General features: G+C 38.7%; 2 protein-coding genes across 2 annotated transcripts; both read right to left on the reverse strand.

Annotated features, from left to right (window-relative positions):
- Window positions 1–1,402: 1,402 nt before the first annotated feature.
- Window positions 1,403–3,843, reverse strand: LOC102309059 (red-sensitive opsin-like; the record flags this gene model as incomplete). The annotated part of the gene is given in 6 exon segments (NM_001286325.1): window positions 1,403–1,701; window positions 1,791–2,030; window positions 2,122–2,287; window positions 2,376–2,544; window positions 2,677–2,973; window positions 3,690–3,843. Coding segments are annotated over 6 exon segments (1,074 nt in total). The 5' UTR covers window positions 3,793–3,843.
- A 5,236-nt stretch (window positions 3,844–9,079) lies between these two features.
- LOC102309355 (blue-sensitive opsin) lies at window positions 9,080–12,328 on the reverse strand. Its single transcript, XM_005915282.3, has 5 exons — window positions 11,791–12,328; window positions 11,147–11,315; window positions 10,856–11,021; window positions 10,418–10,657; window positions 9,080–9,855 (listed from the first exon to the last, which is right to left on the reverse strand). Exons 1-5 carry the CDS (start codon window positions 12,167–12,169, stop codon window positions 9,754–9,756), a joined length of 1,056 nt encoding a protein of 351 aa, XP_005915344.1. The 5' UTR covers window positions 12,170–12,328; the 3' UTR covers window positions 9,080–9,753.
- Window positions 12,329–13,874: the final 1,546 nt, after the last annotated feature.

Here is a 13,874-nt window from a genome sequence, read left to right on the forward strand (position 1 = left end):
TTCTGTCATCCATGCTGTGTCACTTTGTATGACCCTCACGATTTCCTGTCGTCACGCACTGTTGGTGCCAGTCCCATTCTCCCAACATCTGTAGCATTAAAGGGTACAGTCCTGTGCCAGACTTTGGATCAGGTGTTTAACATAGTATAACATGTTAAATGCCACATTTGTATTTGTTTTAGCATGTTCAGATTTTACCCAAGGCATCAGAGGACACTGTTGCTCTTGCAGCTGTTTCTTGATGTTCTGGTAGTGTGAGTGCCGTGATAATGAACGTGACAATTTCTCACATCCTCACAAATCAGATTAGCAGGAACGCCTCACGTTGGCGTCTGATGTCTGACCTGTTTACTCCGTAACCCTTCACGTCTGGCAAGTTTGCTCTGGAACCTTTTAATCTCTCCGGATTGACAGTTCGCTTGAGGGAAGGGGTGAGATTTACCAAAGCTGGCATAATGGTTTAATCAGTGCACTCCTCAAGTCCACTTGCCTCACAGGTCAACATTAGTTAAGAACTCCATGTAGGAGAGGAGGAGGTGAAAGGCTCCTGGATGACTCTAAAGATGTTAACTTTTCCACTTTTTGTTTTTAATGTGAATGTAGACAAGCTGTTAGTGTGAACTTCCTTAACTAGGTGAGCAAAATGTGATTTTGTTCTGCATCTGTGTACCAAATATTACTCTCTTGTGAATAGCTTCATCTTAATGTCACATCTAGTATTTATTTTTATCAGATTTGTGTGCACGTGTAATTGACAGATATTGAAAACCTTTTTTTTTTCTTGGTATAAACTTTTTCAGGCATAGTCACGCAAATGTTTAACTTTACATGGGCGTGTAAGAAGGAAATCTGACACTAGCTCACTGCTATAAATTTAGAATTATTTGATCCTGAGTTATTTATTTAGCTTCATTTTCTGAATTCTAACATTATGATGAATAACCTTTGATTCCAGTAAATCTCTTACAAATTTAAGAATTAGCCTTGCTGCTGTTTCATTAACATTTTTAAGAACCATTAATTTGGAGCTTTAACACATATATATAGTATGTGATTAAGTTTTGTTTGGTTCTTCTTCTTCCAGCGACAGTTGAAGAAAACCAACAACCAATCCTCAAAAAGTTGGCCATTCTGCTAAAGATAAGAGGAGTGGTTTCCCGTTTTTGAGTGAAGTTACATCCCAGGTGGAAAATAAAGATGAGGAAATCTTTGACTCCCTGATTCAGTCAAGTGCTTTTGGCAGTGTATAGTAAATGTGAAGGTTTGTGCTACAGCATTTCAAAACACAAATGTTTGTAAGGTCTCCTGCTTAATACCAAATAACACCAGTGAAAATAGCAATAGTGGTCAAACAATTGCTACACTAGTAGTTATAAAATACACCAGCACTATAGCTTGAAATATGCTTGATATTTTTATTTACATTTGAAAAAAGACAAGTAATATAATGATTCATTTGCTTTATGTGTATTTTTTTTCTTTTTTATTTGCCAGAGAAAGCTATATTTACTAAAAAAGAAAGAAAAAAGGAAACAATAAATATTTACTGTACAAATCAAAACATTTATCTTTTTTTTTTCCCAAAATGGAGAACATGGATATTTATGCGGGAGCCACAGAGGAGACCTCTGTCTTTGATGTGGAGACTTCAGAGCCATCGTCCACTTGTTTGCCAAAGAGCTGCATGATGCATGTGCGGAACTGATTGGGAAGGAATAAAATAAAAGCATGTTAAAAACTAAAACAGATTTGACAGGGTAAATTTACCTTTGTGTTAATATTGAGCCCACCTGTCTGTTCATGAAGACATAGATGATTGGGTTGTAGATAGTAGCGCTCTTGGCAAAGTATGCAGGCATAGCAGCAGCCAGAGGGTGGAAGGCATATCCAGGGTTGGCTGCGGCAAAGCAGGCAAAGAAGGTGTAAGGTCCCCAGCAGACACAATAAGCCACGATCATGACAACGACCATCCTGGAGACTTCCCTCTCAGCCTTCTGGGTTGACTCTGACTCCTTCTGCTGCATGGCAACCTGTGGTTGAAAAATCAAGAATGTGAGATCAAATCTTCTATTCTCACATCTCTGAACTGAAGATTATAAAAATCAAATTAAAGTAGCATACAGCACGGATGGCCATCCACACAGCAAGGTAGCACAGGATGATGATAGCCAGGGGGAGGATACAGCAAGTAAGCATGAGAACGATCATGTAGGACTGTACTCCAGGGTCTTCACTTCCACTGAACACATCAGGTCCACAGGAAGTCTTCAGTCCATGAGGCCAGTACCTAAAGCAAGAAAATGTTTAGTTTATGTTTAAAAGACTCTGCCTTTGTATGCATCTGTGACATTAAAAGAAGCAGCAGAGTAGTTTACCTGCTCCATCCAAATATGGGAGGAGCACACCAAACTGCAGCCCAGACCCAGGAGAAGACAATTCCAGCTGTGGCCCATTTGGCATCAAATTTGACATTTCCAAAAGGTTTGCACACAACTATCCATCGTTCCCAGGAGATGATTGTCAGGGACCAAAGAGCAGCAATACCTGTGGAAAGAGGCAGGATACTCAGTAAGTTTATTTAGCCTGCAGCCTTACATTTGACATAATCCTGTCTTCAAATACTTTTAAGTTTAATATAAAAATAAATAAATAAATAACAAAACGGTGGCCACTTACCACAAACTGAGACAACATAGCCCTCAAAGATACACATTGGGTGTCCTAGAATGAAGTAGCCAAAAAACTGGTTGCATACACTGATGGTGCTGGCAAAAACAGTCTCTCCCAGATCAGCAATGGCTAGATTGACCAAGATCCAGTTTAGAGGGTGACGCAGTTTCTTAAACTTCATTGTGGCCACTAAGACGAGACCGTTGGTGAAGACTGATAAGACCACCACGACAAACATCCAGAGTGTTGCAAGATTGTAAATCCATCGAGGTGCGATGTGGTAATTGGGACCCTCAAAGGGATCTAAAAAAAAGAAAAAAAGAAAAAACAATTTGGTATCTCATGTTTTTGCACAACCTCTCTCCATTGCACTAACTGTGGTTCTAACAGTTTGTGTGTCTTTTCAAATGGCTTAGGCAGCAGATTCAAGTCCGTGGTTCGACCCCCTTTGTGTGGGAGATTTTCTTGGAGAAAGAGCCTGTACCCAAGTTGCTGCTGATGGCAGACCTCGCATGGCAGCTCAAAAAGTGAGAGTACTTGTACTTGTACGTGTACTTGTGAAAAGATCACTAACAGAATCACTAACAGCACTACTTATGTGCTGTTATCATTCATCATTTTGATATACAACAGTCCAAACTACTTCATTAGATTTGAATCAGATTACAGTTAAAATGAGTATCTTTATATGAAAAGAGCCTCTGGGTGTTTATTTTTTTTTAAAAACATCCCAGATCTTTGTTACCAAACTGGATGCATAAAAAGGATTGTTACCAATAAGATGTAACAATACTATAATAAGAATGCCACCAAACACTGGTCGAAAACAGTTTTCAGTTACTCTTAAAAATGCACACCCAACTGTATACAGCATCATTAGTAGACATTATTGTTTCAAGACTAAAAGACTGATTTTGAATCCAGCTCTAGCAAGTCAAACAGCAATCTTTTCTTTTGTTATTTTGTTACAAGCTCCTATGCCGGTCAATTCATGAGAGAATAATACTGTGGTACCGTACCTCTGGTGTTATTGCTGTTTGTGTAAACGAAGGCTGATCCCCTGGTTGAATCTTCATGATACCGCCTTGCAGCAAAACTTTGTTTTCCCCACTCTTCTGCCATTCTGTTCTTAGAAGGAGGTCCTGAGCTGTTAGCCTTTCTTGTCACTTGCTACCTCCTTGGCTGCTTGGTGCTACAGATCTGACTTTTGCTTTTATACCTATGCTTCACAAACCCATGATTGGATTAGGTCACAATCAAATTATAGCTGTGATGTGCCTATTGGCAGTGCAGCACAGTGGCAAAGCAATAACCCTGAACTGTAATTAAAACAATCAACTAATGAGGTTAAGACAAAATGCTAGAATAATCTTGTTTGAAAGTGGATTTCCGTCCACTGACTTCAGATAAGGATTAGTTTCAAGATCTTTGACCAACAAATAAATGCCAGTTTTGTGTCCTAATTTTTCCACACTGAGTTCTCTAGTGGCTCATTTGGTTTTAACCATGTAGAAATGAAAAGTAGAAACATAAAAGTGCATACATCTTTCAAATCACCATTTAACCTATAAAGAAAATGTTTACTTTCTTATACTTTTGAATACAGAGAGGTGTCAAATCCAGACACTTTGCAATATTTAATATTTATGCTACTGTGATCCTAACAGGTATATGTGTCAGCCCTGATTTGCATAGCACTCTCAAAGCAGCTTTAGTGGAGAAGTGGAGATCCGCGGTCCTATAATAGTGCAGGTTTCAGTTGTTGACCTGTGAGGGAAGTAAGACACATTTAATCCCTCCGGATAGAGGGTTCATCGGATTCTTTGACAGTCCTTTGACCCTGCAACACACGTCATAGCCCTTATGGCAAGTGGCAAGCAAAGGGAGGAACACTTTTTGTACTTATGAGCAGTATGAGCAAGCCTCATGAAACTGGTTGTTTGAATGATTGTCTTTAGGCTAATAAGTAACTTAAACAATAAACAAATTAAATGATAAAATTTAGAACTAGCTCATTCAAGATGAGTCACTTCATGATGGATCTTTGAGGGTGGCTATTGAAGACTTCATTTGGTTATGGGAAAGCCTGATAATTGAAAAGCTGGTAGTAATTTTATGGTACAAGACTGCGTGAGAGTGTTTTTAAATCTTTTCATGAGTTGCAAATTCAATTGTGTTTTCACATTTTTGACAAAGAGCACTGAACGCAATCTGTCTAAAGTCCCTCTGTCCTCTGTCTGATGCACTATTCTGCAGGATAGTGTGTATCTGGGAGATCTGTTCTAAGTCGCTGTTTATGAAATCCAACTTCACACGTTAACAATAACTCATGCAATTATGTGACAACTGGATGATAATTCCTGTAGCTACTTAATTATGTGATTAAATTGATATAGGAAAAAGCACTGGAGGATCTGTGTAAGCCTTCGGAGAACCTAATGCATCTGTGGCCATTGATCTAATATTCAAAGTGTTACAAGTGAAAACCAGTACCAGAGATTTCTTAACAGAAACTGTTACATACCATAGTTATGATTTTTTTTAATGACTAATGAGATAAAAGGTGGGACGTTAGTAAATCTAGAATCAAGACATGACTTAATGAATGTAAAAACAATTTCAAGTAAACAGAAAAAAACATGCGTAGCTACAAAACAAGATTCTTTGAACTGATTAAAACCAAGATGAACAATGAGCAGAACTATGGGACGTGGGAAGAAAAGCGTTTCCCATTATTTTTCAATCATTTTGAAGGCAGTGCTGTGAAATTAGCATGCAGGGGAACTGGGAAACTGCTGTTTATTGATGATTTAGCTGCTGAGTCAAATGGCGATGTGGCAATGTCTCAGTGTAAACATGGATAATAACAAGCAATATATACAGCAAAACAAACATGAGCTCCTTCAGACCGATAGTCAAATGTCTGAGTCAGTCCCCTAAGCTCAACCCAACAGCTACAGCTAAGGCCTAGCAAAGTAAATACTATGTTTTCCTCTGGGGAGCCAACACAGTATTAGGTGTCCTTGGGTTAGACAGACAATGACTGCAACAATTAATTAAATATAGATTGACTTTTATTTTTTGGAGTTTGAGTCAAAGATATTAACATCTTAGCTAATGTTAGCTAAAACAAGTATAAGATAAAGGTTCCAGATAACACAGCTACAAAAACACTGTGTGTTGCTAGCAAAGCATTAATAGATTAATATTTAGGATTACAGATGAGGTCTCAGTCCTGAATCATATTTAAAGTTGCTATTTAGTATTATTCATCAAGCTGACCATCATGCACATTTAAAGCTGAATAAAATGTAATTTTCAGTGGCAGCAACAATGTTACGAAGCTGCAACAATTATTCCTTAAAACAAATGCTGCTCTGTGGTCTTTCTTGACTATAACACGGAGCATAATTTACAACATTTAAATCACACTGCATTCACTCGCAACAGAGATCATAAACTCGGGTAGCAGACGACAGTTTTAGTCATTAGAGCAGGTTTAAGGAATCATGAACTGCTTTCAACTTTCAGAGTCGTACACTATGTTAATCTTTTTTATACAGTCTATGACCTAAAAAGACTAAAGCTGAGCTGCTTCGGCCAAACTAAGTATAACGATTTGGGTGGAGGGAATTCCCTGACTAGTGCCACCCAGAGGCCACACTGTCACAGCCACAGAAAGTGGAACATGTAGCCTACTTTTAGAGCAGGTTAACTAATGTGATCATTGTTAAATTTGATAAGAATGTTTTGTTTACGACTGCAAAACCAATCCGTGACCCACCGGGTATGTTCCCGAAAGTCCGGATTTGCCACTGACTGAGGAGGATGTGTCAGTATTAACTGTTCCAAAACACAATTGAGGCAGCAGGTCAGCGCAGTAGGTTAATAGTTCATTTCTGTTGTTAACGGGCTGTTTAACTTATTTTCCAAAGCCTGTTGTCTCCGAGGGGACTCATTGTAATGCACTAAATATAAGTGTGACTCAGCTCCTTGGCTGTAAATCACAAAGTAGCTGTCAGGTTTCAAATATCTGATTCTGAAAGAAATTCCTCATCTGCACAGTTTCATTGTGGATCTTTCACTGGCTACAAACATTACCATAACTGTAACATTATATGATAGCAGCACTGCACCAGTGTTCCTAGCTGAGGACGTTGCAAGGACAGCAGCTGTGTTGCACCACCTTCTCCTGTCTTAGCCGTGAATGTCTAACCTATTTGACACAGTGAAAAGTGAGCGAAGATTTCTCATCTCCAAGCAGGCCAAAGCAGATTATACGGACAACTCAGGTTCCTCCACAAAACAGATTAACACAGAGTAATTACTTTTGGCATGCTCGCTCCGTAAACACTTTAATCTCTCCGGAACAGCGGTTCATTTCAGGGGAAAGCTAAGGGTCCTCAAAGCTGCTGTAGTGGTTTACCTTAATCCCTAACTCTGCAGTTTTGTTGAGTCCACTTCTTGCACAGGTAGCAGACATGCAGATTTGATAAGAACCCTTCCTCGGACAAGGACTTTACACCAGGAAAAGGATGGACCCCAAAACTGGAGCGAGTTGTAAATTTTCTTTATATTTTTCTACTTTTGTATTTCCAACTGTGTCTCTCTTCATGTTAGCACTTGCTAAAATGTTCCACCTTAGATTAGGAAGTAACAGTGGGTTAAACAAAGACATTTCTAAAATGTGAAGTTAAGTAGGGATCTATCTCTTAATGTAAATTTACATATCACCTGAGAGGTAGAGATGATGCTAGGTAAAGGGCTTTTTGGTTTTGTTTTACTCTGGCTGCTTTTCCCACGTCACAGCGTGATGTTTCGAGGGTAGGTCTGGAATTCCGCTAGTTCTGAACTATTCGTGTTTGTCAAAAGTTCACTACTAGCAGAACTCAGATCTGCTCCCGACTATCGACTGGTATCTCCATGACCATAGTCACTAAGAGGTCTGGTTTATTCATTCGCTGTCTTAGGTAATTTCCAGTCATTAACTTGCAGTGACAGGAAATGACTGCAAATTGCTCCACTGGTGTGACGTGAACTAGCTCCATCTTTGCCAACCTTTACTTTCCTGTGTTTACTTCACACCAGATAATTCTGATTTATTTCAAATCTGTGTTTGAGGAGGATTTGATGATCAAAGTTTTTACTCCTTCTCTCCTGCTGTACAGATGTGCAAAAAAAGAGATCAATTCCAGAAATATTAGTATGATGTGTGATTGTGTGACTTTCACTTCTTAGCAACAATGTTTCTCAGTAATCGTAGTTTTTAGTATTTTGGCAAGGACTGTTTTTTTGAAAAGGGTTAACAGAGTTATAGATCCAAAATGTAACTTGCAATTTTCCTTTAGGTTTTTGATTTTTTTTTTTTTAAAAGCACCAAAGGAGTAGTTATAGTTCCATTTTTAGATTTGTTTGTGCTTTCAGTTTCAGAAAATCCCTGATATGGGTCACTGTGAGGTCAACAAACCCCCTTACATCAGTTAATATTTTGATTTCAAGCAAGCAAAAACAGAGAATATTTGGCTGCAGCTGCCTGAAAGATTTGACCTTCAACTATCACAATCATCTGGAATATAGAGTTTCTTATATGCATGTGTAGGTACATATAAGAAACTGCATGTTTTGATCTAATCGAACATTTGTTATGATTATGGTATGGAGGTGGATGCCTCAGAGGCACAGTGTCCTCTGATTGCTTCCCCATCAGCATGAATTTGAAGAAATCTACCATTTTATGAGGAAAAGGGCTTTCTCTGCAAGAAAAACCGTTTTGTATTTTTATTTTATAAAGATAAAAGTTGATCTTTTGTGTCTCATCCCCAATCGTTCATAATCAATAAAGACCATCTTACAAGTACACTCTAGGTGAATTGTAAGCCAATAGTGCTGCAATGGGATTAATGGGTTCTCTGTTAATCTCTATTGGGACTGCTGTGAAAGGTCATTAATTATGACACTATCTGTAGGCCAAATGCTGCAGATCCTCACCTTTTGCAGCACAGTAGCAAATTAACAATTATATTTAAATTTAACACACAAAGTGGGTGTTTGCTCAGCAGACTCAATAACATTAAACACTTACTGAAAACTGTAATGTGGCTTTTGCATTATGTTTGAATTGCATACAAATGTCCTGCAAATAAATATAACCATTTTCTTTACCATATTTAGCTGTGATTGATGCAGGGTTTCAAATAAGGACTCGGAGATAAATACTGCTTTCTGAGCATCTATAAATAGAAGCTATGAAACAAATCCATGAGCTGTGAATAAATCAGAAGAGTGAGGTTGGTTTGCATCATTGTTAAAGCTTTTTTCTTTTCTTTTCCCACTTCCATTTCAATGTGAATGTTTACAGGAGTGTGTTTCTGCTGTACTTGTCTTCACTCAATAACTTTTACTGGCTTGCTAGGTGTGTGCATGTGTTTGTGTTTCTGCATAAAGAGTACACCACGAAAGACTAAACTAAAGTGCGAAACTAGAACCATTTCCTTCACTTCAATAACATTGATGTGCATTTGTGGATTTTCCTTTTACCTCAAGTATATCCTGTTGATCCCACGAGCCCATCTATGTGATGAGCTGATCCAGGAGCAGTAAATGTTGTAAATATAAGCAGCAACATTGTGTCCAGTTTATTGGTTTTCTCTTGCACAACACCACTACACATTAAAAAGATAAACAAATATATTATTTCGGGCTTCCTATAATAACTGCAGCACAACTTATCAAACATATTTACACATATTTCTATCATACTGTAAGTATTTCTGAAACCTAATATGGGTTTTCATGACCTGAATGTTATACTGGAAAAAAAACAACTAAAAACTAAACAAAACAAGATTGTTAAAATAAAATATAATGCTAAAAAGGTAGTATCATGTCCATCATCATGTGCAGTGATGAGCCTTTTAAAGACACAAATAGTTGCTTCATCAATGAAATTTATTTCCTTTTTGTTAAACATTTTTACTGCATAAAACTATGTATCTGTAACAATAGCAAAAATACGTTTGTCACATTATTAGCATTTCTGTGCTATGTTCAGTATGCGAGCTGTCCAAATTGGGCACGAGTAACCTATGCAGGTGCAACTTTAGAGACTTCAGTGGTGGATTGACTTGATGACTCTTCATCGTCACCTCCGCTCATTCCCAGCATCTGCCTAATACACGAGCGGAACTAAAAGAGAACAAAGAGAAAGGTTTTGGTCACTTCTTGTTAATCTGTTTAGTAGTCCTTGTAAAAAGCCATCTTAGTCACATTAAAGTGTCTCAGGGGAGATGGAGGGGACTCACAGACCACCACTCAGTGCAGCATTAGCATGTTACCAGCAGTGATGGATAAAAGCAAAAGCTGGCACAACAAAAGTCAGTGTGATTGGAGGGCGGTAACTTATTATTTACTCCCTCTTGATGTTTTTTTTTTGTTGTTTTTTTTACATTTTCATGAAAATTGACAATAAATGAGTGTCTTCTTTTTGTTTCATGTTTATTTAGGCTCAACTGTCTGTCAGATTTTGTCTTGGAGGATGGGTCAACCCTTTTGTATTTTCTAACAGCCACCATTAGGGGGCGTCCGTGGCCGACTCAGTCACAAGCTCAAATAAAAACAAAACAAAACACAAAGCTGATGTTCCATGTTTGTTACTCTGCTTAAACTAAGCAAAGCTTCAGTTTGGTGAAATGGATTCAAATTTAGGCTAAGTTAAATTTATTTCACTTGAGCTGCCAAAGATTTTTACCTGCTTATTGAGGAGGATGTAAATGACTGGGTTGTAGACTGTGGAGGCCTTTGAGAAACAGGAAGGAATGGTGGCCAGTCTCAGGTCGAATGGCTGCCCACGGTTATTCACAACCCAGATGGCAAAGGAGGTATATGGCATCCAGCACACCAGAAAGCCCAGCACCATAATCACCACCATCCTGGTCACTTCCTTCTCTGCCTTCTGGGTAGAGGCAGACTCTGCTTGGGCCTTTACTGCCTTTTGAGACAGATCATTTGTCAGAATCAGCATCAGACTGGAAAATTGTAAGTAAAAAATATATTTTTTCCTTCATTCCCACCCCTTCCCTGGTTTGTTTTGCCTTCTAGTATTTCTCTTTAATAAACAAAACTAAACACAACACAATCGCCCTAAACATAGGATACGACAATTGCTAACCAATGTCATATTGCCTACCGCTTTCAGCATGAACAGCAGCTGTGAGTAGCAGAAGACGATGGTGGAGAAAGGGACAGCAAAGCAGAAGCAGAAGAGGAACATCACGTAGGTTTCATTGTTAAACTTGTTGCCTGTTGTGTACCAGTCTGGGCCACAGGAACACTGCATGCCCTCTGGGATATACCTAGAAAGAGAAACAATTATTTTCCGCTGTGGTATATGTATGCATATGTTATTAGCCCTAAGAGAACCATTTACATCAAGGTTAGAGCAAATGAATTATAAAGTGCTTAATCTATATGTACTCACCTGCTCCATCCAAACAGAGGTGGAAGTGCAGCGCTCAGACCGCAGACCCAAGTCAATCCACAGCATGCTATAGCGTGGCTGGACTTGAAGGCAAAGTTCCCAAGTGGCTTGCACACAACCAACCATCTTTCAAATGCTACCACAGCAAGAGACCACAGGCTAACCATACCTGCAACAGGACAAAGATAATGATAACTATGTTAATATTTAGAAACAGCAGCTGCTTTTTATATATTGGCTCACATAAGCACATAACCAACAACTTCTTTAACAACAACAGTGCCTTATGTGGTATTCTTTGAAAAAAAGAACATTTTGGTGTTCAAACTAAAGTTAGCTTTATATAGTACCATACGGTATGCAATGATACTGGCACCAGTACACTGATAGCTCTATTTCTCCTACAAATAAGGACACAATATGTATTTTATGTGTCATGTGAAAAACAAATAGCTTATTATTATTATCATTATTATTATTGCAGTTCAGATTTAAAAAAAAATCCCTATTGAGAGCGCTTTGGTTGACAAAAACTGGCATAGGTCAAATCTCTCACATGCATCATTTTAATTCGAGTGTAATAATATGATGCATGATGTAATCCTTTTTTCTTACTTAACAAAGTCTATAATTATGCTCCTTACCACCAAGAGTTGCTGTAAATCCTTCAATCTTGCATGCAATTGGACCAGGGAACATGTATTTAAAAGCAAAACAGATGAAGCAGGTGAAAGAGCCCACAGAGGAGACGAGGAGGTTCGCAACAGCCATGTTCACCAGGATGTAGTTTAGATGAGACCGGAGCTTCTTGTATTGGACAGTACATGCGATAGTGAGGACATTGATGATTGTGCCGGCCACCCACAAGAAGAACATAAATGCTGACATGGAATAAAAGATCATCGGGCTTCCTAAATGGTCCTGGGGAACCAGGTATGGGCTGAAGGCTGTGACATTGTTGGTGTCCAGAGGGACGGGGATCCAGAAGTCATCTGGGAACTCAGTGGGACGATTCCCTCTCATTTTCTTAGATGGAGTTTGCGATCAAACTCTATATCTAAAATATAAAAAAAAAAACACTTTAAAAGACTTCAAATAAACTGCATCTAATTTCAAATAGTACTCAGAGATTTCATTTTTCCCTCCGTCTTATATCTGAGATGCTCGTCTGTCTGAAGCAGAGTTAACAGCGGCATTTATAGGAACTTTGATGATTGCTGAGGCTCAACATAATTGGCTAAAGGACAGGATTTAAAGCTTTCCTTGCATTCCGATAACAACATACCCTACCCAATAGCTAATACACAGATTACTATCGCATTACCAGACTTGGCAAGGATCATCTCATTACATCCTAGTGTAAGGGCAGTGTGTTTGTGAACCATATAATCTGATCTACAGGGACTTCCAAGAGGTCAGTGCATGCATCTCACCCTCAGTACTCCTTTTTTCTGGCACAATTATTTTTCACCAAGAAGGAGTAATCAGACTTATGGAAAAGGTTTTTCTATCTGTCTCTTCATCCCTTATCTTGCTAACTACTCATCAGATCTACTTTACAGTTGGTGGTTACAGGTCCTTTGAATGAGTCATTGGTCTCTTTTTGGGGGTCTTCCCTCTATTGATTGGCAACATTGTCAAACCTTTAAGATCAAATTTCTTCCCCTGCCGAGGATATCACATTCCTCTGTGACCTCTTAATTATGTCACCACTTCAGACAGCATAGTTTATATAAACTTCCACTGCAGTGAACATCCCTCTAGGCAAAATGTTAAACCACTGACAGGTGAAGTCTGTAACACTGATAATCTTGCCAGAAACTTTCTTGAACCATTGGATTTTGGTGTTTATGTGGATGTTATTTTTGTTTGTTCCAGAACAAGCAGACCCCCCTCCCCCCAGCACTGGAAGCAGTCTGACCCAGCAGGACAATGTCCTGGAGTAGGTACTGTCACAAAAACATCTTAGGATTGGCTTGAGTTACAAAACAAAAAGTTCAAGCTGTTGACCTGGCATCCAAATTCCACAGATCTTAATTGGATGAAGCATCTGCCTGTACTTGACCTATGAGTCAGGACTGTCTTGGTATCCATCCATCCATCCATTGATTTTCCTCCACTTATCCAATTCTAGAATAGGAAGGTGGTGACTGGAGTCTGTCCCAACTACAATAGGGACAGATCACCAGTCTGTGTATTGTATATATTTTATTTTCTGCCTGTAAACTCCATTTTGGCAGTTTGCATTGAGTGACAAACTTACAGACTCACTTTTAGAAGCCATGCAAAAAAAACACTTGCTCATCCTACTCTCAAACCTTTACCTTTACTACATAGTAAATGTTTTATACAGCTGATTTCTAGAGGTCATCAGAGGTCAACCAGCCCCCCCACATTAATGGAATCAAACAAAACTGGTGTCAATCAACTGTGCTATGTTTGTGCTGCTTGGTGCTGCTAAAACTGTCGTTTGTGCTGCCTCTGTTTTAACGATATTAATGAAAATGTAAAGGTCAAAAGGTCAACCAGCCCACATTACCCAAATCAAAGAAAAATGATGTCAAACATTTGTGCTACGTTTGTGCTGGTTTGTGCTGCAAAAATTTTCATTTGTGCTGCTATCATTTCAAAAATAATAATAAAATAATGTCTTGATGCGTGCTCAATCATCCAGGTAAGTAAATTCCAAAAGGTTGATTCTGTTCATCTGGACATTTTCAGTGGGAGA

Source organism: Haplochromis burtoni, unplaced genomic scaffold (assembly GCF_018398535.1).
Source record: "Haplochromis burtoni strain Fernald_Lab_line unplaced genomic scaffold, NCSU_Asbu1 Contig_12, whole genome shotgun sequence".
NCBI classification, from domain to species: Eukaryota; Metazoa; Chordata; class Actinopteri; order Cichliformes; family Cichlidae; genus Haplochromis; species Haplochromis burtoni.

What these genes read in the sequence shown, in the direction of transcription:
- LOC102309355 (XM_005915282.3), bottom strand. Translation starts at nt 12,169, where the DNA reads ATGAGAGGGAATCGTCCCACTGAGTTCCCAGATGACTTCTGGATCCCC. An exon ending in TGCTGTTCATGCTGAAAGCG is followed by an intron (nt 10,658 to 10,855) that starts GTAGGCAATATG and finishes CTGTCTCAAAAG; the next exon opens with GCAGTAAAGGCCCAAGCAGA. An exon ending in ACATCCTCCTCAATAAGCAG is followed by an intron (nt 9,856 to 10,417) that starts GTAAAAATCTTT and finishes GTTCTCTTTTAG; the next exon opens with TTCCGCTCGTGTATTAGGCA.